General features: G+C 45.1%; 1 protein-coding gene across 2 annotated transcripts in view; it reads left to right on the plus strand.

Moving 5' to 3' along the window:
* The first annotated feature begins 1,731 nt into the window (after positions 1–1,731).
* Positions 1,732–25,944, plus strand: part of LOC122927301 (tumor necrosis factor receptor superfamily member 10B-like) — a 52,930-nt gene continuing 28,717 nt past the window's right edge. For both annotated transcript variants that reach the window (XM_044279010.1, XM_044279011.1), the window contains exon 1: positions 1,732–1,896. In XM_044279010.1, the coding sequence (XP_044134945.1) occupies positions 1,795–1,896 (102 nt within the window). In that variant the 5' untranslated portion in view covers positions 1,732–1,794. The remainder of the gene's footprint in view (positions 1,897–25,944) is intronic.

The raw sequence follows: 25,944 nt of genomic DNA on the forward strand, positions 1-25,944 counted from the left end.
ACGTCTGCTCTGCAGTTATGTATTTATTATCGCCAGGCATTCTATCCCTATCTGATCAGACCGACGGTGTTCTATCAAAAAAATCCTACCCCGTGAAAATACCATACCCCACGTGACTTCTGGTGAAGCGATTGGCTGGAGAAGGAGGGTGTGCTCCTCAGCGCAAGCGCACTATCGACCAGGGATCGCTCGCACAGCGAACCGCCATCCGTACTCCCTACCCCTCAGTGCGCACGCGCGGACACCGCACATGCACCCTCAGGGGTAAGGAGATCTGATGGTTGTTTATCTTCTGAAATCTCCTTACCCTCACACTTCTCAAATCCCACCCAATAAGCTGCAGAGCCCCTCACAGACCTCTTCCCACCAACTACCTGACCTATTCTTCATGCAGAGCTAAGACGTTATGTCTCCCAGTGACCCCCCCCCCTCCTCCCCCATCAGTGACATTTCAAATTTTCCCAATTTTCCCAGCCCCCATCCCCCATGTATGATGTAATGTGTCTGGAGGTTATATCAGTGCTGGAGCGTTATAAGAGGAGCGGCTGATATCAGTCACATAGGATGTAAATGTCTCAGGACAGTGCACCGCCCCCATCATTTAACCCCTCAGGTGCCATGATCAATGCCGATCGCGGCACCTGTGAGTGAAGGAGGAGGAATGCGGTTCCCTCTAATAAAAAGTAAAAAAATGATTTATCCGTAACGGTTTCAAAAGGTTATTTATACATTGTATTTCTTTATTTATTAGGAAATGGGTGTGGCTGGGGAGGAGCCAGGGGTGTGTTATGGGCGGAGTTAGGGGGTCCAATTCTGATTCTTGCTATGGGGCCCAATGATTTTTATGTACGCCCCTGGTAGTAAGTGCTACATGGCAATAGTTTTAGCGATGATCCAGGTGACAGATTTTCTTTAACACATGTATAAGGCTAGTTTAAAATTAGAGGGGCAAAGGTTTAAAAGTGATATCAGGAAGTATTACATTACTGAGAGAGTAGTGGATGCATGGAATAGCCTTCCTGCAGAAGTGGCAGCTGCAGATACAGTGAAGGAGTTTAAGCATGCATGGGATAGGCATAAGGCCATCCTTCATATAAGAGAGGGCCAGGGGCTATCCATAGTATTTAGTATATTGGGGCGGACTAGATGGGCCAAATGGTTCTTATCTGCCGACACATTCTATGTTTCTTTCACATCTGCGTTTTTGTTGGATCCGTTAGGGCATCAGCAAAGACGCATCCGTTCAGAACGGATCCGGTTGTATTATCTCTAAAATGAACAAGACGGACCCGTCACTAAAACCACTGTAAGTCAATGGGGGGGGGGGCGGATCCGGTTTTTATTGTGTCCGGAAAAAATGCATCTGTCTCCATTGACTTACATTGCGTTTCATGACATCTTGCTCAGTATCACATGGCACACACAAAAACGCTGCTTGCATCACGTTGTGTGCGCCACGGGAACGTAATGAAACGGAAAGGAGTGCATTCTGATAAACTCTGTTTAAGTTCGTTTAGTTTTGCCGACTTTTACAATTTTACTTTCTTTTTTGCAGAAGAACATATCTGCATACAATATGTTAGTCACGAGTTCTTTATAGTTATTGTAATTACACCTACTGCCAGCAGGGGGAGCTCTTACGTTCTAGATGTTCTGCTTGACGATGACTGTATGTAAAGAGGAGGGGCCTCCGTGTCTATATATTCTGTGAGCCCGTCTGGATTGCTCAGAAAAGCGTTTGACTGCCTTTCGCTTCTCCTACTACTAACACTGGATTATAAACTCTTTGATTTTATGGCCCCATATGGGGGGAACGCCAATTCTGTTTTACTGGTTATGACCCCAGCACTGCGGACTATGAATCCACGATTCCTCCTTTTCATCGTCTTCCTGCTGGTGAGTTTACAGTAATAATAATAATGCATTTCCTTTCACTGTGTAGAATTTAAAAGTTGACATTTACACCATTTTTATTTATTTTTTTACTTACTTTTTTTTACATTTGCAAAATTTGGTAAACTTTTTTTTTTTACTCTATACTTGAAGTTGGTTATACATTTTCTCGACTTAACTTAATGTGAAAGTACATTTTTTGTTGGATCCATGTTTTATATTTTTATGGCTTCTATATCATGGATTTGCATTGTCTCCGTGGTACAGAAAGAAATATAGCGATGACCATTCAGACAAAAATACGGATTCCTCTGAAATAACTCAACCAATAAAACCTTGGCTAAATGTCAGGGCGGCGACACTTGATTGATGCCTAAATCTATTTATTTATTTTTTGTGTGTCATTTTTTCAATGTCATTTAATACTACTGAATGAAGTGAGTAATTACCTGCTAACAAGATATGGAATATGAGGAAAAATATTGTATACGGTCAAGAAAAAAAAAGAGTTTTTAGGTAATTTTATGATTGTTGGGTAATTCTAGCACTTTTTTGTTAACTGGATTAATTCGTAAAAGACAATGTACATTGCGGGTATTTTCTACCTGAGAATAGACTATAGAAGTGAAATGTAGTAAAGGCTCATGTAAACGACCGTAGGTCTCTTATGTCGATCCATAATACCCGACCTATGGGCCCATAGTGTACCGCCACATACAGATGGCTCCTTCCTTACCTTGGTTCTTGGTTTGAGAAATATCCTGATATGAGAGGCGCTAGATCACCAACTTTGTAAAAAAAAATAATAATTTGTGTTTTTTCATCTGGCGTCATGAGTAAAAGTGACGTTTTTTTGTCATTCGGCAAGACACATGGGTACCGGCGATTTCATACAGAGGTCGTATCCTTAAAAATCATATGAGGAGGACGCGCTATAGGGACTCCCCAAATAGGCACCAATGACATGGTTTTAAGTAGATATATAAGAATTTATATTTTATTTTTTTTAGTTGTGAAAAAAAAAAATGTGATTGTACGGCCATGACTGTATGTGTGTGATATATATATATATATATATATATAAAGATAATTACTGATTTAGAAACGGAGTTTACATGTCAAACAAAAAAAATTGCAAATTTTTCCTCATTGAGTGGCCGATAATTATTTTTCTACATTATATAATTAGAAGGAAAAAATGCCGGTTATTATAACAAAGATATATACATTATAAAAAATTTTTTTTTAGTTTACCACTGTTTCATTTTTAGTTTATTAATATATTTTTTATTTATTACATTAAAAAAAATGTGCAAAAAAATGCATGAATTCAGATGATTTTTCTTTTCCTTTTTTTTTAACAATATTCCTTTTTATTTTTTATTACCCATTCATTATTATTCACTATTCTTTACTATTTTTTATTATTATTATTATTATTATTTTTATTATAGTTATGTTTTTTTTTAGCAGATAATTATGACTGCATAATTTGCATGGTAATTTTATAACACAATGGCTCACATTTACTATTGTGGTGAAGACATAATTTGTACTAAAGTTCTGTTCATTTTTTTTTGGGCACGTCTCATTTTAGACTTACTTGTGAGTAATATAAGCCAAAGGGAATTATCCATTGTACCTCATCTATGGATTGGCTTAGTGGGAAATGGTGTAGCTGTGTGTGAAAGGGTGTGGCTTACAATGCGCCATTTTGTGCCAAAGTTTTGCCATAAATTTTTGTTACAAAGTAAGCCGATTAATAGATGGTATAAAATTACACTAAAAGGTCAAAAGGTGCACTAGATAGGTGGGATAAATCATAATATCAGGAGCTTAGGAAACAACTTTAATTACCGATCCTCTCAGGTCTGAATCCCGCCAACCCCACCAATCAGCAATCTGAAGGGACCCCTGTGCTCGGAGGAGCATTGCGGCCTCTTCATAGTATACCAAGCACAGTGCCGCACATTGTATATTGGCCGTGCTTGGTATTGAAGTTCAGTCCCATTCACTTGAATGCAGCTCAGAGGCCATGTGACCAATGGAAGTGACGTCACAGGCCAAGGAAGACATTGGGGCCTTCAGCTTATCGCTGAAGTGCAGGTACCGACGGTTAGGCTAGGTCTACACGACGACATTTGTCGCGCGACAGATAGGGCACGACATTTTGTTGCACTAATGTCGCGCGACAATTTTTATAATGGCAGTCTATGGTGTCGCACTGCAACATGCAACATACTGCGACTGCGACGCAGCAGTCACAGAAAAATCCATCTCGAATAGATTTTCTGCGACTGTTTCGTCGCAGCATGTTGCATGTTGCATTGCGACACCATAGACTGCCATTATAAAAATTGTCGCACAACATTAGTGCAACAAAATGTCACGCGACAAATGTCGTCGTGTAGACCTAGCCTTGTGGGGCCATCAGCTTGGCCATCTCCATACTTCCCATAGAGGAGAGGACCAGGCACATGCAGTAGATGGTCGAGTGGGACTGGAACCCTTACCAATCTCTTTTTGCCTAGGAGCCTCCATCAACTTTAATCCGTCAGCCTATGAATCCTAATGCATAATGCTGACCAGACCAAGACCTTAGCCTCTCCTTCCTCCATGATTTACCCACAATGTAGCTGCGAGTCCGCTCCTGTCCGTGTATATCGGCCGTCGTATTCCCAGTAGAACATATCTGCTCATACCAGCTTCATACTTCTGAAGCAAGAGTTACGACATACTGGAAGTTCTAGAATTAAAAAGTGCAAGTCATTCTTTATTGTGCAGTTAACAGCGGAACTTCTGAAATATGATATAGCGGGCACCGGCAGATGTCACATCGGTATAGGTCGGCATGGTTATAGTACTTATTAACACCTTCAGCACCCTGGGAATTTCCGTTGTTTTAGTTTTTCACTCCCTGCCTTCCAGGAGCCATCACATTCACATAGCCCGTACGAGGGCTTGTTTTTTGCAGAACAAGTTGTACTTTCTAATGGCGCCATTTAATATTGGGTACGATGTAGTGGGAAGCTGGAAAAAAATCTAAATGTTGTGGAATTGAAAAATAAAATGCAATTCTGCTGCAGTTTTATAGGGTTTGATTTTACGGTATTCCCTATGTGGTAAAACTGACATGTTCCCTTCATTCTCCGGGTCAGTACGTTTACAGTGATGCCACATTTATATAGTTTTTCTTGTGTTTTAATGCTGAAAAAAAAAAGAAAACTATTTTTAATTTTTATTGCCATATTTCACTATCACTTTTTTAGAGTTATGTCTATGAAGCTGTGTGTGGGCTCATTTTTTTGCAGGACAACCTGCAGATTTTATTGATACCATTTTGGAGTGGTTTTTACTTTTTGATCTCTTTTCATTCATTTTTTTTTTTTGAGGAGGTGAAGTGATGAAAAAATATCAAATCAGACATTTTAATATTTTTTTCCATTGCACTGTTCGCCGTATGGGATAAACTATTAATAGGGCGGCTGTTATGGGACACGGTGATGCCCATGACGTTTATTTTTTTATTGTTTATTTTTATTCTGGTGAAAAGGCGGTGATTCTATATGATTTCAGTTTTTTTAAAATATTTTTTTTTATATTTTTTTCTTGACATTTTTAAGACCCCCAAGTGCCTAACAACATACAATCGTCAGATTGCCATTTCTACTTAGCAATGGAATTAAATATACTGGCAAATTGGAAATTCGATGTATTCCGATGTAGTGCTGCCACCTGCCACAGTGGAATATACCTGTGAAAGGCATCGAAGCCTCCAGCAGGCTCTGGCCTTTCACAACAAATTAACAGCTACCCCGTTTGCCGCGTGGGGAAGCCGTTCCAGGCTCTTTCAGGTTTTCACCTCTCAGATGCATCAGGGGTTAAATGTCTGCGATCGGCATGATCACACCAATCTGTAATGGACTTGCTGAACAGGTTCCAGGTCATTTTAAGGGAATTTGTCACCAGTGACCTCCCTATACAACTGTTTTCATAGACACATAGCTGTGGTTCACCTGATTAAAACGTTGTTTTTATTTTGTTGATTCAAGGCTCCATTCCTGAGTTACAACATCATTATTTTATGCAAATTAGGCCTCTGGTGCAATGAGGGCATCGCCGTTGCTCTTGTTGCATCCAAGCTCTGTTATTTTTTGTGGCCAGGCTCTACCTCGCTGCTTTGATTGACAGGGCCAGACAGTGGGAGAGAGGGAAGGGCCACAGAAATTAGTGGATCTTGGGTGCAACAGGAGAAAGGGTGACACCCTCATTGCACCAAGAGCCTAATTTGAATATTAAGAAAAAGTATAATAACTCGGGAATGGAGCCTCAGTTTTAATCAGGCGAACCACAGCTATGTGTCTGATGCAAACAGTTGGATAGGGAGGTCGCTGGTGACACATTTCCAAGCTGACAATGGTAGTAAGAATGCAGGGGTGACACAAGTTTTGTCGTCCCTGCATTTTCTTGTGTATAGATTGCTGGTTACCCTTGGAGCCTCATTTATTATGGCAATGAATGTACTTCCTGCTGTACAAGTACACTAGCTTTTCTTTAGTGATGATGGATCCCTCAGATCTAGTACAATTCATTACACAATCAGGCTCTGTAGAACACACGATTAACGCCGTTATTAGGTCATCTGAATACTTGGAGATTGGTTAAAGAGGACGTGTCCTGACATGTCTGTTTCAGTAACTACTTGCATTCCCCATGTAATAACAATTCTGGAGCATCTATTCTTATGACTCTATGCTATGCCATTCCTCTGTTATTCCTACTAGAATTTATAAATTAATTACCAGCCCTCGGCAGTAAAAGTCCAGATGGGTGTTACCGGTTGTGGGGTATCCCTGCCCAGTCTGATACCGCCCAATCAGTGTTGCTAGTGTCAGACTGTACAGGGATACACCCCCCGACTGGTAACACCCAGATGGACCTTTTTTGCAGACTGTTAGCAATTCGTTCATAGTAGGGATAATAGAGGAATGGCGCAAAATAGAACTATAAGAATAGATGCTCCAGAATTGTTATTGTCTGGGAAATGCAAGTAGTGACTAAAACATATGGAAATAAAATGAAAAAAAAAAAAAAAAAAAAGAGTTGAGCGAAGAGGTACAAAAGAGTTGAGGGAGAAGGGAACTAGGTGCGAGGCGCCAAAGGATACCACAGAGAGATGGATGAGCGAAAATGGTGGCTGAAAAAGTAGGTAGATGCAGTGAACTGCTGAAGTGATATGGGACGAGGATAAAAAGGTATCCAGTGCTACTCCAGTGGCATGCTGGGGGCACCGCGGGGGGTGTCAAAAGGGCGAGACACAAGGAATGATCTGAATTATATCCAAATAAATGAATCACCCCTGTTATATACTGATCACACATAGCAGTGAATACAAGTCACAAGTAGCAGATCAGTAAAGAGAGGAAAAGATGGATGACAAATGTCTTCCCCACCCATGTGACATACAGAAACCTATGACATCATCATGATATCACAGGTTTCCATAGCAAAGGACTAAACATGCTTTTTGTGACTGAGCACTCATTTCAGCTCTCAGAATCTTAAAGGGATTGTTCGAGTTATGGAAAAAAAAGATATAGCACTGTAAATCTGATGTCCAGCAATATATAACTAAGCAAGTTTTAGGCAAAAAAATATGTTTCCGCATTTCCCTGGTTCTCTTCTGGCCCTTTGTTTACTTGCAATAACAATCTCTGCCCCTCCCCCGCTCTGCTAAGGGAGTGAATGCAAGAGCTGCCCTGAGTGACAAGTCTGCCTGCTGGGAGACTCTGCAGCATGTTGTATGTGTAGAACTACAAGTCCCAGCTGTATAATGACACTGCTAAGGGAGCAAATACAAGAGCTGCCCTGAGTGACATGTCTGTCTGCTGGGAGACTCAGCAGCATGTTGTATGTGTAGAACTACAAGTCCCAGCTGTATAATGACACTGCTAGGGCAGCACTTGTATTCACTCCCTTAGCAGTGTCATTATACAGCTGGGACTTGTAGTTCTACATATACAACAAGCTGCAGAGTCTCCCAGCAGGCAGACATGTCACTCAGGGCAGCACTTGTATTCACTCCCTTGAGTGACATGTCTGCCTGCTGGGAGACTCTGCAGCATGTTGTATGTGTAGAACTACAAGTCCCAGCTGTACAATGACACTGCTAAGGGAGTGAATACAAGTGCTGCCCTGAGTGACATGTCTGTCTGCTGGGAGACTCAGCAGCATGTTGTATGTGTAGGACTACAAGTCCCAGCTGTACAATGACACTGCTAAGGGAGTGAATACAAGTGCTGCCCTGAGTGACATGTCTGCCTGCTGGGAGATTCAGCAGCATGTTATATGTGTAGGACTACAAGTCCCAGCTGTACAATGACACTGCTAAGGGAGTGAATACAAGTGCTGCCCTGAGTGACATGTCTGCCTGCTGGGAGACTCTGCAGCATGTTGTATGTGTAGAACTACAAGTCCCAGCTGTATAATGACACTGCTAAGGGAGTGAATACAAGAGCTGCCCTGAGTGACATGTCTGCCTGCTGGGAGACTCAGCAGCATGTTGTATGTGTAGAACTACAAGTCCCAGCTGTATAATGACACTGCTAAGGGAGTGAATACAAGAGCTGCCCTGAGTGACATGTCTGCCTGCTGGGAGACTCTGCAGCATGTTGTATGTGTAGGACTACAAGTCCCAGCTGTATAATGACACTGCTAAGGGAGTGGATACAAGAGCTGCCCTGAGTGACATGTCTGCCTGCTGGGAGACTCTGCAGCATGTTGTATGTGTAGAACTACAAGTCCCAGCTGTATAATGACACTGCTAAGGGAGTGGATACAAGAGCTGCCCTGAGTGACATGTCTGCCTGCTGGGAGACTCAGCAGCATGTTGTATGTGTAGAACTACAAGTCCCAGCTGTATAATGACACTGCTAAGGGAGTGAATACAAGAGCTGCCCTGAGTGACATGTCTGCCTGCTGGGAGACTCAGCAGCATGTTGTATGTGTAGAACTACAAGTCCCAGCTGTATAATGACACTGCTAAGGGAGTGGAATACAAGAGCTGCCCTGAGTGACATGTCTGCCTGCTGGGAGACTCTGCAGCATGTTGTATGTGTAGAACTACAAGTCCCAGCTGTATAATGACACTGCTAAGGGAGTGAATACAAGAGCTGCCCTGAGTGACATGTCTGCCTGCTGGGAGACTCAGCAGCATGTTGTATGTGTAGGACTACAAGTCCCAGCTGTATAATGACACTGCTAAGGGAGTGAATACAAGTAGCTGCCCTGAGTGACATGTCTGCCTGCTGGGAGACTCTGCAGCATGTTGTATGTGTAGAACTACAAGTCCCAGCTGTATAATGACACTGCTAAGGGAGTGAATACAAGAGCTGCCCTGAGTGACATGTCTGCCTGCTGGGAGACTCTGCAGCATGTTGTATGTGTAGGAACTACAAGTCCCAGCTGTATAATGACACTGCTAAGGGAGTGAATACAAGTGCTGCCCTGAGTGACATGTCTGCCTGCTGGGAGACTCAGCAGCATGTTGTATGTGTAGGACTACAAGTCCCAGCTGTATAATGACACTGCTAAGGGAGTGAATACAAGTGCTGCCCTGAGTGACATGTCTGCCTGCTGGGAGACTCAGCAGCATGTTGTATGTGTAGGACTACAAGTCCCAGCTGTATAATGACACTGCTAAGGGAGTGAATACAAGTGCTGCCCTGAGTGACATGTCTGCCTGCTGGGAGACTCTGCAGCATGTTGTATGTGTAGAACTACAAGTCCCAGCTGTATAATGACACTGCTAAGGGAGTGAATACAAGAGCTGCCCTGAGTGACATGTCTGCCTGCTGGGAGACTCAGCAGCATGTTGTATGTGTAGAACTACAAGTCCCAGCTGTATAATGACACTGCTAAGGGAGTGAATACAAGAGCTGCCCTGAGTGACATGTCTGCCTGCTGGGAGACTCTGCAGCATGTTGTATGTGTAGGACTACAAGTCCCAGCTGTATAATGACGCTGCTAAGGGAGTGGATACAAGAGCTGCCCTGAGTGACATGTCTGCCCTGCTGGGAGACTCTGCAGCATGTTGTATGTGTAGAACTACAAGTCCCAGCTGTATAATGACACTGCTAAGGGAGTGGATACAAGAGCTGCCCTGAGTGACATGTCTGCCTGCTGGGAGACTCTGCAGCATGTTGTATGTGTAGAACTACAAGTCCCAGCTGTATAATGACACTGCTAAGGGAGTGAATACAAGAGCTGCCCTGAGTGACATGTCTGTCCTGCTGGGAGACTCAGCAGTATGTTGTATGTGTAGGACTACAAGTCCCAGCTGTATAATGACACTGCTAAGGGAGTGAATACAAGTACTGCCCTGAGTGACATGTCTGCCTGCTGGGAGACTCAGCAGCATGTTGTATGTGTAAGACTACAAGTCCCAGCTGTATAATGACACTGCTAAGGGAGTGGCTACAAGAGCTGCCCTGAGTGACATGTCTGCCTGCTGGGAGACTCTGCAGCATGTTGTATGTGTAGGACTACAAGTCCCAGCTGTATAATGACACTGCTAAGGGAGTGGATACAAGAGCTGCCCTGAGTGACATGTCTGCCTGCTGGGAGACTCTGCAGCATGTTGTATGTGTAGAACTACAAGTCCCAGCTGTATAATGACACTGCTAAGGGAGTGGATACAAGAGCTGCCCTGAGTGACATGTCTGCCTGCTGGGAGACTCTGCAGCATGTTGTATGTGTAGAACTACAAGTCCCAGCTGTATAATGACACTGCTAAGGGAGTGAATACAAGAGCTGCCCTGAGTGACATGTCTGCCTGCTGGGAGACTCAGCAGCATGTTGTATGTGTAGGACTACAAGTCCCAGCTGTATAATGACACTGCTAAGGGAGTGAATACAAGTACTGCCCTGAGTGACATGTCTGCCTGCTGGGAGACTCTGCAGCATGTTGTATGTGTAGAACTACAAGTCCCAGCTGTATAATGACACTGCTAAGGGAGTGGATACAAGAGCTGCCCTGAGTGACATGTCTGCCTGCTGGGAGACTCTGCAGCATGTTGTATGTGTAGAACTACAAGTCCCAGCTGTATAATGACACTGCTAAGGGAGTGAATACAAGAGCTGCCCTGACTGACATGTCTGTCTGCTGGGAGACTCAGCAGTATGTTGTATGTGTAGGACTACAAGTCCCAGCTGTATAATGACACTGCTAAGGGAGTGAATACAAGAGCTGCCCTGAGTGACATGTCTGCCTGCTGGGAGACTCAGCAGCATGTTGTATGTGTAGAACTACAAGTCCCAGCTGTACAATGACACTGCTAAGGGAGTGAATACAAGTGCTGCCCTGAGTGACATGTCTGCCTGCTGGGAGACTCTGCAGCATGTTGTATGTGTAGGACTACAAGTCCCAGCTGTATAATGACACTGCTAAGGGAGTGAATACAAGTGCTGCCCTGAGTGACATGTCTGCCTGCTGGGAGACTCTGCAGCATGTTGTATGTGTAGAACTACAAGTCCCAGCTGTATAATGACACTGCTAAGGGAGTGAATACAAGAGCTGCCTGAGTGACATGTCTGCCTGCTTGGAGACTCTGCAGCATGTTGTATGTGTAGGACTACAAGTCTCAGCTGTATAATGACACTGCTAAGGGAGTGGATACAAGAGCTGCCCTGAGTGACATGTCTGCATGCTGGGAGACTCTGCAGCATGTTGTATGTGTAGGACTACAAGTCCCAGCTGTACAATGACATTGCTAATACACACAGGATCTTCCCCCTACCTGCAATGCTCTGTAGAACTTCTCTCTCAGCTCCTGTGCCCAGCCCTGAGTCTGTGAAGCTGAAGGGGTTAAGAATCCTGGGAGAGAGCAATAAGCAGCAGCCGCAGTGCAGGGGGGCGTGGCCAGCACAGTGACATCTCCTGTACAGATCTCTCAGGCTTGTGCACTAACATTATCAGAGCAGGGAGAGAAGCTGACATCACAGGTCATGTGACCCTCAGTGAAATCTGAGAAACCAGCCACTGGAGATAAAGTGAGTTAATTGGAAAGCTGTTACATTTGCCTAGTTAGAAACATAGAAAGAACAAAAAAATAACTCGGACAACCCCTTTAAGTACAGTCAGACTGATAACTTAAAGGGGTTATGCCACTATCCGCAAGTGTTTGATTACTGGGGGACCCCAGCGATCACGACAAAGGGGGTCTGCAATGCCACCGAACTGCCCCATCAGAATGGAGCGGTGGTGTGCCTGTGCGCCCTCCATTCCATTCACTTCTATAGGACTGGCAAGTATAGCGCATATCATTTATGGATAGCGGCTCACCCCACTCAACTAGTGGACCTAGGTGCTCATGTTCCAGGACTGCCCCACAGTCTTCTTAAAGAATAACATTTAATAAATTTGTGGTGGAACAGGCGCTCTATCACCCGGAGTTGTTAATAGAAAATTAACATTGTATTGTTGCTATAGTCACGGTTAAAATTCCTCAAAAACATACAACATACAATATACAATCTATAAATATAAAAAAGGACGTATGTATGTACAGTATGTATGTTCCGAGAAAATTCTAAAACACAGCCATCCATTTCAACGAGGAGCGGCCACCGTGAAAGTCACAGTTAAAGGGGCGGTCACTGTCAAAAGGGTGGCCATTGTGAAAGTCACTGTTAAAGGGGCGGTCACTGTTAAAGGGGCGGCCACTATGAAAGTCACTGTTAAAGGGGCGGCCACTGTGAAAGTCACTGTTCCATTTCAACGAAACTTGGTATACACATCCCTTGCTACCTGGAAAGAAATCTTGTGGGGGTCTCAGCTCTCTAGGTCGTACCGTTCCTGAGATATTCCCCCAAAATTTCCTGCATTATCAAATACAAGCCTGCAAGTCTTTCTCTTCATATCCCAACTGCCATACACACGGTCTCATGTCCCTTATCAGCCAATAGAAGCTCGCAGGTCCTACTCCAGGTTACCATAACAGCTGATCACAGGTTTTAGCAGTTCACAGGTCCTTAAATATTCAGTCATACGACGTATAATGGCACAACTACATTGCTACATGCATTGGGGGGAAGGGGCCACTATTAAACGGACGGCCGCTGTGGAGTTCACTGTTAAAGGGGTTGGCGCTGTGGAGTTCACTGTTAAAGGGGCGGTCACTGTGAAAGTCACTGGTAAAGGGGCGGTCACTGTTAAAGGGACGGCCACTGTGAAAGTCACTGTTAAAGGGGCGGTCACTGTTAAAGGGGCAGTCACTGTTAAAGGGGCAGTCACTGTTAAAGGGGCAGTCACTGTTAAAGGGGCAGTCACTGTTAAAGGGGCAGTCACTGTTAAAGGGGCAGTCACTGTGAAAGGGGCAGTCACTGTGAAAGGGGCAGTCACTGTGAAAGGGGCAGTCACTGTGAAAGTCACTGTTAAAGGGGCGGCAATCACCATTAAAGGAACGGCCACTATGAAAGTGACTGTTAAAGGAGCGGTCACCATTAAAGGGACGGCCACCGTGAAAGTCACTGTTAAAGGGGTGGTCACTGTTAAAGGGGCGCCCACCTTCAAAATCACCGTTAAAGGGGCGGCCACTGTCAAAGTCACTGTTAAAATGGCAGTCACCATGAAAGTCACTGTTAATGGGACAGTCACTGTTAAAGGGGGCGGTCACCGTTTAAGGGGCGGCCACTGTGAAAGTCACTGTTAAAGGGGTGGCCATCGTGAAAGTCACTGTTAAAGAGGCGGCAATCACCGTTAAAGGGGTGGTCACCGTTAAAGGGGCGGCCACTGTGAAAGAGTCACTATTAAAGAGGCAGTAACTGTTAAAGGGGCGGCCACTGTGGAAGTCACTGTTAAAGGGGCGGTCACTGTCAAAGTCACTGTTAAAAGGGCAGCCACCATGAAAGTCACTGTTAAAGGGGTAGTCACCATTAAAGGGCCGGCCACTATGAAAGTCACTGTTAAATGAGCAGTCACCGTTAAAGGGGCAGCCACTGTGAAACTCGCCATTAAAGGGGTGGTCACTGTTAAAGGGGCGGTCATTGTGAAATTCACAGTTAAAGGGGCGGTCACCGTTAAAGGGGCGGCCACTGTGAAATTCACTGTTAAAGGGATGGTCACCGTTACAGAGGCGGCCACTGTTACCCTCAATGGACATAAAAAAAATCAAATTTTTCATCGTTCTGTTGCCGGCTTGTAACTACTTGGTCACAGTGTTTACATTAAATGTCAAAGTTTCTTGGGATATCGCAATTGGCCAATTTGAATCCTGGCACACAAACCTGTCACGTGGGACGCCACGTGACCCGCCGGACTACACGTGATCTGCCGCTTGGAAGAGACTCGCAGACTGCACGACAAGCCCTGGCTTTTGCAAAGTATAATGACACTGCTAAGGGAGTGAATACAAGAGCTGCCCTGAGTGACATGTCTGGCTGCTGGGAGACTCTGCAGCATGTTGTATGTGTAGGACTATAAGTCCTAGCTGTACAATGACACTGCTAATACACACAGGATCTTCCCCCTACCTGCAATGCTCTGCAGAACTTCTCTTTCAGCTCCTATGCCCAGCATTTGTCTTCTCACTGCCTGCAGCTACACAGTAAACACTTCAGCCCCCAGTATGTGCAGCTCAAGGGGTTAAGAATCCTGGGAGAGAGCAATAAGCAGCAGCTTGCAGTGTAGGGGGGCGTGGCCAGCACAGTGACCTCTCGTGTACAGAGCTCTCAGGCTTTTGCAGGAACTATGTGACCCTAACCCTGGGTTCACACCTGAGCGTTCCTCAAACGCGCGTTTTACGCGCGTTTTTGTCGCGCGTTTTTATGCGCGTTTTTTGTAATAGTAAACGCGCGTTTGACGCGCGTTTGTGTCATTGACTGCAGTGTCCTATGGCCACAAACGCGCGTCAAAACGCCCCAAAGAAGCTCAAGTACTTGTTTGAGCGTCGGGCGTTTTACAGCGCGTTCGTACGCGCTGTAAAACGCCCAGGTGTGAACCCTTCCCATAGGGAAGCATTGGTTTTCATGTCTTAAGCGTTTTACAGCGCGTTTGAACGCGCTGTAAAACGCTCAGGTGTGAACCCAGGGTAAGTGAAATCTGAGAAACCAGGCACTGGAGATAAAGTGAGTTAATTGGAAAGCTGTTACATTTGCCTAGTTAGAAACATAGAAAGAACAAAAAAATAACTCGGACAACCCCTTTAAGTACAGTCAGACTGATAACTTAAAGGGGTTATGCCACTATCCGCAAGTGTTTGATTACTGGGGGACCCCAGCGATCACGACAAAGGGGGTCTGCAATGCCACCGAACTGCCCCATCAGAATGAGCGGTGGTGTGCCTGTGCGCCCTCCACTCCATTCACTTCTATAGGACTGGCAAGTAATACTTATGTTGTATGTATTTTAACATATTGTATGTTTTTTAACTTACTGTATATTTTTGGGGAATTTTAACCATGAATATATATCAACAATAAAATATAAATTTTCTATTAACAACTCCGGGTGATAGAGCGCCTGTTCCACCACAAGTATAGCGCAATGCAGCAGTCCCATAGAAGACAATGGAGCAGAGGGCGCAGTTTGATGGCATTGCAGACCCCCTTTCTCTTGATTGCTAAGAGTCCCAGAGGTCAGACCCCTAGCGATCAAATACTTATCCCCTATCCTGTGGATAGGGAACACGTTTTATTAGTGGCGCAACCCCTTTAAGGTTCCTGAGCCCTTGTCATGGGTATTTAATTGTTACTTTTCTAGTCATACACCAGGCACAATGCCTTGTAGGACGAGCTCAACTGAATTCAATGATATCTTTCATCCTTTGCTTCATTCTGGAGAAAAATTACTTTAAATTGATATGCAAATGAGCAGTTAAGTGCACCCAGGGTGGGCCCAATCACTCTGTGCACCCTTGCCCCTCCTGCTTCCTCTGCCAACCCCTTCCTTTCTATCTTTATTGCTAGTGATGGCGATTAAAATAGAGAAAGGCGCTCATAGGGTGAGTATGTTCAAAAAAAGCAAAACATCTACTATAGGATGTATTCTGCTCACCTATTGGGGTTGCACCAGTTTGGGTGCAACCGCAAGGAAGACTGAATAACAGGGAATTTCAACGGTTGGTGCAGCCTAGAATCGTCCGGTCGCCTTGGGCAGGAGCCACCCTGCCACTCGGGTAACGGTAGAAGAAACGAACTGGTGGACTTTACGTCCAACGTATGGACCTTAAAAAGGCGCACTGACACCACCGATCGTAGACAGTATTAGGGTTTCAGCTGTTTTTTTGCTTTATTCATAGACAACGCGTTTCGGGGTACTAGGGACCCCTTTATCAAGTCTAAAAAGTAAGGTTAAAATAAGGGGGGAGAAACAAATATATGGAAGGACACAATACAAATGCATCCATCAATAGAAAAGTAATAATATAAAAATATATATAAAATGATAGAATGCATATATATATTATTACATGTATATATCGAGCGGGAAAATGATCAATAAAAATATGTACAAATAAAATTCATGAAGGGTATTACATATACATGGAGGCATATAGTTTAAAAGAACCCAAAAAAAAATAAATATATATATTATATATATATGGAAAAAAAATAAAAAATATAAAATCTAATCACTAATGTCCCATATATTGAAAAATGATGGTTTTGAAAGAATAGCAGTGAATGACTGTCCATTGTTTAAATGAAAGCCACTATATTGTACAAGGTCATTACCCCCAAGGGCCAAGGCAGAAATATATATATATGTTCACTCAATTTGAAGCAGAGTCTGGCTAAATGTCAATCAATGTCTGGGTGTGTGTTCTACGGACTGTGGTGAAAGATGAGGCTGCTAGCAATAGGAATAATGGACTCTGATGTTGGGGTATTGGCATACCTGGATCGGATCGGCAGAGCGATGCTGCTGCTGAATCCGAGAAGCACGAGGGGGACGCTGACCTGCTGCGGCGCGCGCACTGCTGGGGGTTAAGAGGTGGCTGCGCTTGTGTGGGAGGGCCTGATTTCCTTCATTGGAGGCGCGTCCGTGGGGGGGGTGGAACCGGGGGGCGGAGTTACCAGCGGCGCACAGAGAGATGAATGGGGGAGAGAACGGAGCGGGCAGAGAGAGGGATCGGGGGTCGGATGGCATCAGCAAGAACCAATGCTGAGGTGGAGACGTGTATATGACATTACGACTGAAGCAAGCCTGATGGTTAAGAGGTGGCTGCGCTTATGTGGGAGGGCCCGATTTCCTTCATTGGAGGCGCATCTGTGGGGGGGTGGGACCGGGGGGCGGAGTTACCAGCGGCGCACGGAGAGATGAATGGGGGAGAGAACGGAGCGGGCAGAGAGGGATCGGGGGTCGGATGGTATCAGCAAAGGCCGATGCTGAGGTGGGGACGCGTAAATGACATTATGACTAAAGCAAGCCTGATGGTTAAGAGGTGGCTGCGCTTGTGTGGGAGGGCCTGATTTCCAACATTGGAGGCGCGTCCGTGGGGGGGTGGGACCGAGGGGCGGAGTTAGCAGCTGCGCACGGAGAGATGAATGGGGGAGAGAACGAAGCGGGCAAAGAGAGGGATCGGGGGTCGGATGGCATCAGCAAAAACCGATGCTGAGGTAGGGACGTGTGTATGACATTAAGACTAAGGCAAGCCTGATATTAAGCCGATAGTGGTGGCTGTGGGGTTATTTAGGCACGGCAGATTGTTGGCAAGGGGGAAAGAAGGAAAGGAATTAGAGGGGTACATACCCTGCAGGGAAAGGTGGATACTAATGTGGGTATATGACTGGTGGGCTGGGGATGGCATATAATTAAACTCACTAAGTGTTGAATAGAGGGAGGGAAGGGGGACACAATGTGAGACGAGGACACGGGAATGGACCGAAAAGATACATGTGAAGAAATGTTTGAACTGAATGAGGGGGATAGGTATAATGTAGGTCGCGCCAATTAGAAGCATTTGCTCTCCAAGGACTCGTTGAGTCCGTACGGTTCCAGAGTTTGGAGTTTGAAAATCCAATACATTTCTCTCTTTTGCAATGTCCTGAATTTATCGGATGCTGTATCCAAGATGATCTCGATTGGTGTTATTATTAGTTTTGAAGCATCTTTGTTATGAGTAGTGAGAAAATTGCGGGACACGCTATGTTGGAGGTAGCCTCACGAAATATTCCATCGGTGTTTGTTCAATCTTTCTCTCAGTGTCTGGATGGTACGGCCTATATATAGCCCACACTCACATTCTATCAGATATATGACATAGGTTGACGAGCAGTTCATGAGGCTTTTTATCGGGTGTTCCTCTCCCGTTACATTACTCTTGAAGGTCTGGACACGGTTTGAAATATTGTCGCAGCATTTACACAGTTTGTGATTGCACCTGTAGCTGCCTTTGAATTTTAGCTGGCACGTTAAACCGGCTGAAATTGTGTTGATATTCTTTTTCTTCTTGAGTTTACTTGGCGCGAGTATGTTCTTCAGAGTTTTCGCTCTCCTGAAGGTAATGCGGGGTTTTGATGGTATCAGGTCTTTCGGATATGGGTCATCTTTCAAGATGTTCCAATTAGGGATGAGCGAACTCGAACTGTATAGTTCGGGTTCGTACCGAATTTTGGGGTGTCCGTGACACGGACCCGAACCCGGACATTTTCGTAAAAGTCCGGGTTCGGGTTCGGTGTTCGTCGCTTTCTTGGCGCTTTTGTGACGCTTTCTTGGCGCTTTTTGAAAGGCTGCAAAGCAGCCAATCAACAAGCGTCATACTACTTGCCCCAAGAGGCCATCACAGCCATGCCTACTATTGGCATGGCTGTGATTGGCCAGAGCACCATGTGACCCAGCCTCTATTTAAGCTGGAGTCACATAGCGCCGCCCGTCACTCTGCTCTGATTAGCGTAGGGAGAGGTTGCGGCTGCGACAGTAGGGCGAGATTAGGCAGATTAACTCCTCCAAAGGACTTGATTAACTGATCGATCTGCAGCTGTGGATCATTGAGCTGCTGATCCTCAATTGCTCACTGTTTTTAGGCTGCACAGACCGTTTGTCAGTCTCATTTTTCTGGGGTGATCGGCGGCCATTTTGTGTCTTGTGGTGCGCCAGCACAAGCTGCGACCAAGTGCATTTAACCCTCAATGGTGTGGTTGTTTTTTGGCTAAAGCCTACATCAGGGTGAAGCTGTCACACCAAGTGCATTTAACCAGCAATAGTCTGTTCATTTTTTGGCCATATACAAAATCAGGGGCAAGCTGCGCCTGTCACCAAGTGCATTTAACCCTCAATGGTGTGGTTGTTTTTTGGCTAAAGCCTACATCAGGGTGAAGCTGTGACACCAAGTGCATTTAACCAGCAATAGTCTGTTCATTTTTTGGCCATATACAAAATCAGGGGCAAGCTGCGCCTGTCACCAAGTGCATTTAACCCTCAATGGTGTGGTTGTTTTTTGGCTAAAGCCTACATCAGGGTGAAGCTGTCACACCAAGTGCATTTAACCAGCAATAGTCTGTTCATTTTTTGGCCATATACAAAATCAGGGGCAAGCTGCGCCTGTCACCAAGTGCATTTAACCCTCAATGGTGTGGTTGTTTTTTGGCTAAAGCCTACATCAGGGTGAAGCTGTCACACCAAGTGCATTTAACCAGCAATAGTCTGTTTATTTTTTGGCCATATCCCAGTCTAATTCTGTCACTAAATCCATACCGGTCACCCAGCGCCTAAATACTAGGCCTCAAATTTATATCCAGCTAAATCTGTCCCTAGTGCTGTAGCTGGGCGAGTTATTTAGTGTCCGTTCAAGCACATTTCTTGTTCTGGGTTGAAATACAATTCCCAATTTAGCAATTTCATAATTTAGTGGTTCCTGCTATATCAGAGCTATTTGAAATCTATCCCAAAAAGGGTATATAATATTGAAGGTGCACATTGGGTCATTCAGAATAACTTCACACACACCCGCTACTGTGTATTTCCAAGTCTAATTCTGTCACTAAACCCATACCTGTCACCCAGGGCCTAAATACTAGGATTCAAATTTAAATCCATCTAAATCTCTCGTTACCGCTGTACTGTTGTTGCTGGGCAAGATATTTAGTGTCCGTCAAAGCACATTTTTTGTTCTGGGTTGAAGTACAATTCCCAATTTAGCAATTTCATAATTTAGTGGTTCCTGCTATATCAGAGCTATTTGGAATCTATCCCTAAAAGGGTATATAATATTGAAGGTGCACATAGGGTCATTCAGAATAACTTCACACACACCCGCTACTGTGTATTTCCAAGTCTAATTCTGTCACTAAACCCATACCTGTCACCCAGCGCCTAAATACTAGGCCTCAAATTTAAATCCCTCTAAATCTCTCGTTACCGCTGTACTGTTGTTGCTGGGCAAGATATTTAGTGTCCGTCAAAGCACATTTTTTGTTCTGGGTTGAAGTACAATTCCCAATTTAGCAATTTCATAATTTAGTGGTTCCTGCTATATCAGAGCTATTTGGAATCTATCCCTAAAAGGGTATATAATATTGAAGGTGCACATTGGGTCATTCAGAATAACTTCACACACACCCGCTACTGTGTATTTCCAAGTCTAATTCTGTCACTAAACCCATACCTGTCACCCAGCGCCTAAATACTAGGCCTCAAATTTAAATCCCTCTAAATCTCTCGTTACCGCTGTACTGTTGTTGCTGGGCAAGATATTTAGTGTCCGTCAAAGCACATTTTTTGTTCTGGGTTGAAGTACAATTCCCAATTTAGCAATTTCATAATTTAGTGGTTTCTGCTATATCAGAGCTATTTGAAATCTATCCCTAAAAGGGTATATAATATTGAAGGTGCACATTGGGTCATTCAGAATAACTTCACACACACGCTTCTGTGCATTTCCAAGTCTAATTCTGTCACTAAATCCATACCGGTGACCCAGCGCCTAAATACTAGGCCTCAAATTTAAATCCCTCTAAATCTCTCGTTACCCACCGCTGTACTGTTGTTGCTGGGCAAGATATTTAGTGTCCGTCAAAGCACATTTTTTGTTCTGGGTTGAAGTACAATTCCCAATTTAGCAATTTCATAATTTAGTGGTTTCTGCTATATCAGAGCTATTTGAAATCTATCCCTAAAAGGGTATATAATATTGAAGGTGCACATAGGGTCATTCAGAATAACTTCACACACACGCTTCTGTGCATTTCCAAGTCTAATTCTGTCACTAAATCCATACCGGTGACCCAGCGCCTAAATACTAGGCCTCAAATTTATATCCCGCTAAATCTCTCGTTACCGCTGTACTGTTGTTGCTGGGCAAGATATTTAGTGTCCGTCAAAGCACATTTTTTGTTCTGGGTTGAAGTACAATTCCCAATTTAGCAATTTCATAATTTAGTGGTTCCTGCTATATCAGAGCTATTTGAAATCTATCCCTAAAAGGGTATATAATATTGAAGGTGCACATTGGGTCATTCAGAATAACTTCACACACACGCTTCTGTGCATTTCCAAGTCTAATTCTGTCACTAAACCCATACCTGTCACCCAGCGCCTAAATACTAGGCCTCAAATTTAAATCCCTCTAAATCTCTCGTTACCGCTGTACTGTTGTTGCTGGGCAAGATATTTAGTGTCCGTCAAAGCACATTTTTTGTTCTGGGTTGAAGTACAATTCCCAATTTAGCAATTTCATAATTTAGTGGTTTCTGCTATATCAGAGCTATTTGAAATCTATCCCTAAAAGGGTATATAATATTGAAGGTGCACATTGGGTCATTCAGAATAACTTCACACACACGCTTCTGTGCATTTCCAAGTCTAATTCTGTCACTAAATCCATACCGGTGACCCAGCGCCTAAATACTAGGCCTCAAATTTAAATCCCTCTAAATCTCTCGTTACCCACCGCTGTACTGTTGTTGCTGGGCAAGATATTTAGTGTCCGTCAAAGCACATTTTTTGTTCTGGGTTGAAGTACAATTCCCAATTTAGCAATTTCATAATTTAGTGGTTTCTGCTATATCAGAGCTATTTGAAATCTATCCCTAAAAGGGTATATAATATTGAAGGTGCACATAGGGTCATTCAGAATAACTTCACACACACGCTTCTGTGCATTTCCAAGTCTAATTCTGTCACTAAATCCATACCGGTGACCCAGCGCCTAAATACTAGGCCTCAAATTTAAATCCCTCTAAATCTCTCGTTACCGCTGTCCTGTTGTAGCTGGGAAAGTTATTTAGTGCCCGTCAAAGCACATTTTTTGTTCTGGGTTGAAGTACAATTCCCAATTTAGCAATTTCATAATTTAGTGGTTCCTGCTATATCAGAGCTATTTGAAATCTATCCCAAAAAGGGTATATAATATTCAAGGTGCACATTGGGTCATTCAGAATAACTTCACACACACGCTTCTGTGCATTTCCAAGTCTAATTCTGTCACTAAATCCATACCGGTCACCCAGCGCCTAAATACTAGGCCTCAAATTTAAATCCCTCTAAATCTCTCGTTACCCACCGCTGTACTGTTGTTGCTGGGCAAGATATTTAGTGTCCGTCAAAGCACATTTTTTGTTCTGGGTTGAAGTACAATTCCCAATTTAGCAATTTCATAATTTAGTGGTTTCTGCTATATCAGAGCTATTTGAAATCTATCCCTAAAAGGGTATATAATATTGAAGGTGCACATAGGGTCATTCAGAATAACTTCACACACACGCTTCTGTGCATTTCCAAGTCTAATTCTGTCACTAAATCCATACCGGTGACCCAGCGCCTAAATACTAGGCCTCAAATTTAAATCCCTCTAAATCTCTCGTTACCCACCGCTGTACTGTTGTTGCTGGGCAAGATATTTAGTGTCCGTCAAAGCACATTTTTTGTTCTGGGTTGAAGTACAATTCCCAATTTAGCAATTTCATAATTTAGTGGTTTCTGCTATATCAGAGCTATTTGAAATCTATCCCTAAAAGGGTATATAATATTGAAGGTGCACATAGGGTCATTCAGAATAACTTCACACACACGCTTCTGTGCATTTCCAAGTCTAATTCTGTCACTAAATCCATACCGGTGACCCAGCGCCTAAATACTAGGCCTCAAATTTAAATCCCTCTAAATCTCTCGTTACCGCTGTCCTGTTGTAGCTGGGAAAGTTATTTAGTGCCCGTCAAAGCACATTTTTTGTTCTGGGTTGAAGTACAATTCCCAATTTAGCAATTTCATAATTTAGTGGTTCCTGCTATATCAGAGCTATTTGAAATCTATCCCAAAAAGGGTATATAATATTCAAGGTGCACATTGGGTCATTCAGAATAACTTCACACACACGCTTCTGTGCATTTCCAAGTCTAATTCTGTCACTAAATCCATACCGGTCACCCAGCGCCTAAATACTAGGCCTCAAATTTATATCCCGCTGAATTTGAATACAATACATTGGGCCAAATAATATATTTGTTGTTGTGGTGAACCATAACAATGAGAAAAACATCTAGTAAGGGACGCGGACGTGGACATGGTCGTGGTGGTGTTAGTGGACCCTCTGGTGCTGGGAGAGGACGTGGCCGTTCTGCCACATCCACACGTCCTAGTGTACCAACTACCTCAGGTCCCAGTAGCCGCCAGAATTTACAGCGATATATGGTGGGGCCCAATGCCGTTCTAAGGATGGTAAGGCCTGAGCAGGTACAGGCATTAGTCAATTGGGTGGCCGACAGTGGATCCAGCACGTTCACATTATCTCCCACCCAGTCTTCTGCAGAAAGCGCACAGATGGCGCCTGAAAACCAACCCCATCAGTCTGTCACATCACCCCCATGCATACCAGGGAAACTGTCTCAGCCTCAAGTTATGCAGCAGTCTCTTATGCTGTTTGAAGACTCCGCTGGCAGGGTTTCCCAAGGGCATCCACCTAGCCCTTCCCCAGCGGTGAAAGACATAGAATGCACTGACGCACAACCACTTATGTTTCCTGATGATGAGGACATGGGAATACCACCTCAGCATGTCTCTGATGATGACGAAACACAGGTGCCAACTGCTGCGTCTTTCTGCAGTGTGCAGACTGAACAGGAGGTCAGGGATCAAGACTGGGTGGAAGACGATGCAGGGGACGATGAGGTCCTAGACCCCACATGGAATGAAGGTCGTGCCACTGACTTTCACAGTTCGGAGGAAGAGGCAGTGGTGAGACCGAGCCAACAGCGTAGCAAAAGAGGGAGCAGTGGGCAAAAGCAGAACACCCGCCGCCAAGAGACTCCGCCTGCTACTGACCGCCGCCATCTGGGACCGAGCACCCCAAAGGCAGCTTCAAGGAGTTCCCTGGCATGGCACTTCTTCAAACAATGTGCTGACGACAAGACCCGAGTGGTTTGCACGCTGTGCCATCAGAGCCTGAAGCGAGGCATTAACGTTCTGAACCTGAGCACAACCTGCATGACCAGGCACCTGCATGCAAAGCATGAACTGCAGTGGAGTAAACACCTTAAAACCAAGGAAGTCACTCAGGCTCCCCCTGCTACCTCTTCTGCTGCTGCCGCCTCGGCCTATTCTGCTGCTGCCGCCTCGGCCTCTTCCTCCGCCTCTGGAGGAACGTTGGCACCTGCCGCCCAGCAAACAGGGGATGTACCACCAACACCACCACCACCACCTCCGTCACCAAGCGTCTCAACCATGTCACACGCCAGCGTTCAGCTCTCCATCTCACAAACATTTGATAGAAAGCGTAAATTCCCACCTAGCCACCCTCGATCCCTGGCCCTGAATGCCAGCATTTCTAAACTACTGGCCTATGAAATGCTGTCATTTAGGCTGGTGGACACAGACAGCTTCAAACAGCTCATGTCGCTTGCTGTCCCACAGTATGTTGTTCCCAGCCGGCACTACTTCTCCAAGAGAGCCGTGCCTTCCCTGCACAACCAAGTATCCGATAAAATCAAGTGTGCACTGCGCAACGCCATCTGTAGCAAGGTCCACCTAACCACAGATACGTGGACCAGTAAGCACGGCCAGGGACGCTATATCTCCCTAACTGCACACTGGGTAAATGTAGTGGCAGCTGGGCCCCAGGCGGAGAGCTGTTTGGCGCACGTCCAGCCGCCGCCAAGGATCGCAGGGCAACATTCTTTGCCTCCTGTTGCCACCTCCTCCTTCTCGGCTTCCTCCTCCTCTTCTTCCACCTGCTCATCCAGTCAGCCACACACCTTCACCACCAACTTCAGCACAGCCCGGGGTAAACGTCAGCAGGCCATTCTGAAACTCATATGTTTGGGGGACAGGCCCCACACCGCACAGGAGTTGTGGCGGGGTATTGAACAACAGACCGACGAGTGGTTGCTGCCGGTGAGCCTCAAGCCCGGCCTGGTGGTGTGTGATAATGGGCGAAATCTCGTTGCAGCTCTGGGACTAGCCAATTTGACGCACATCCCTTGCTTGGCGCATGTGCTGAATTTGGTGGTGCAGAAGTTCATTCACAACTACCCCGACATGTCAGAGCTGCTGCATAAAGTGCGGGCCGTCTGTTCGCGCTTCCGGCGTTCACATCCTGCCGCTGCTCGCCTGTCTGCGCTACAGCGTAACTTCGGCCTTCCCGCTCACCGCCTCATATGCGACGTGCCCACCAGGTGGAACTCCACCTTGCACATGCTGGACAGACTGTGCGAGCAGCAGCAGGCCATAGTGGAGTTTCAGCTGCAGCACGCACGGGTCAGTCGCACTACAGAACAGCACCACTTCACCACCAATGACTGGGCCTCCATGCGAGACCTGTGTGCCCTGTTGCGCTGTTTCGAGTACTCCACCAACATGGCCAGTGGCGATGACACCGTTATCAGCGTTACAATACCACTTCTATGTCTCCTTGAGAAAACACTTAGGGCGATGATGGAAGAGGAGGTGGCCCAGGAGGAGGAGGAGGAGGAGGAGGAGGAAGAGGGGTCATTTTTAGCACTTTCAGGCCAGTCTCTTCGAAGTGACTCAGAGGGAGGTTTTTGGCAACAGCAGAGGCCAGGTACAAATGTGGCCAGCCAGGGCCCACTACTGGAGGACGAGGAGGACGAGGATGAGGA

This window comes from Bufo gargarizans, chromosome 2 (assembly GCF_014858855.1).
Source record: "Bufo gargarizans isolate SCDJY-AF-19 chromosome 2, ASM1485885v1, whole genome shotgun sequence".
In the NCBI taxonomy this organism is placed as follows: Eukaryota; Metazoa; Chordata; class Amphibia; order Anura; family Bufonidae; genus Bufo; species Bufo gargarizans.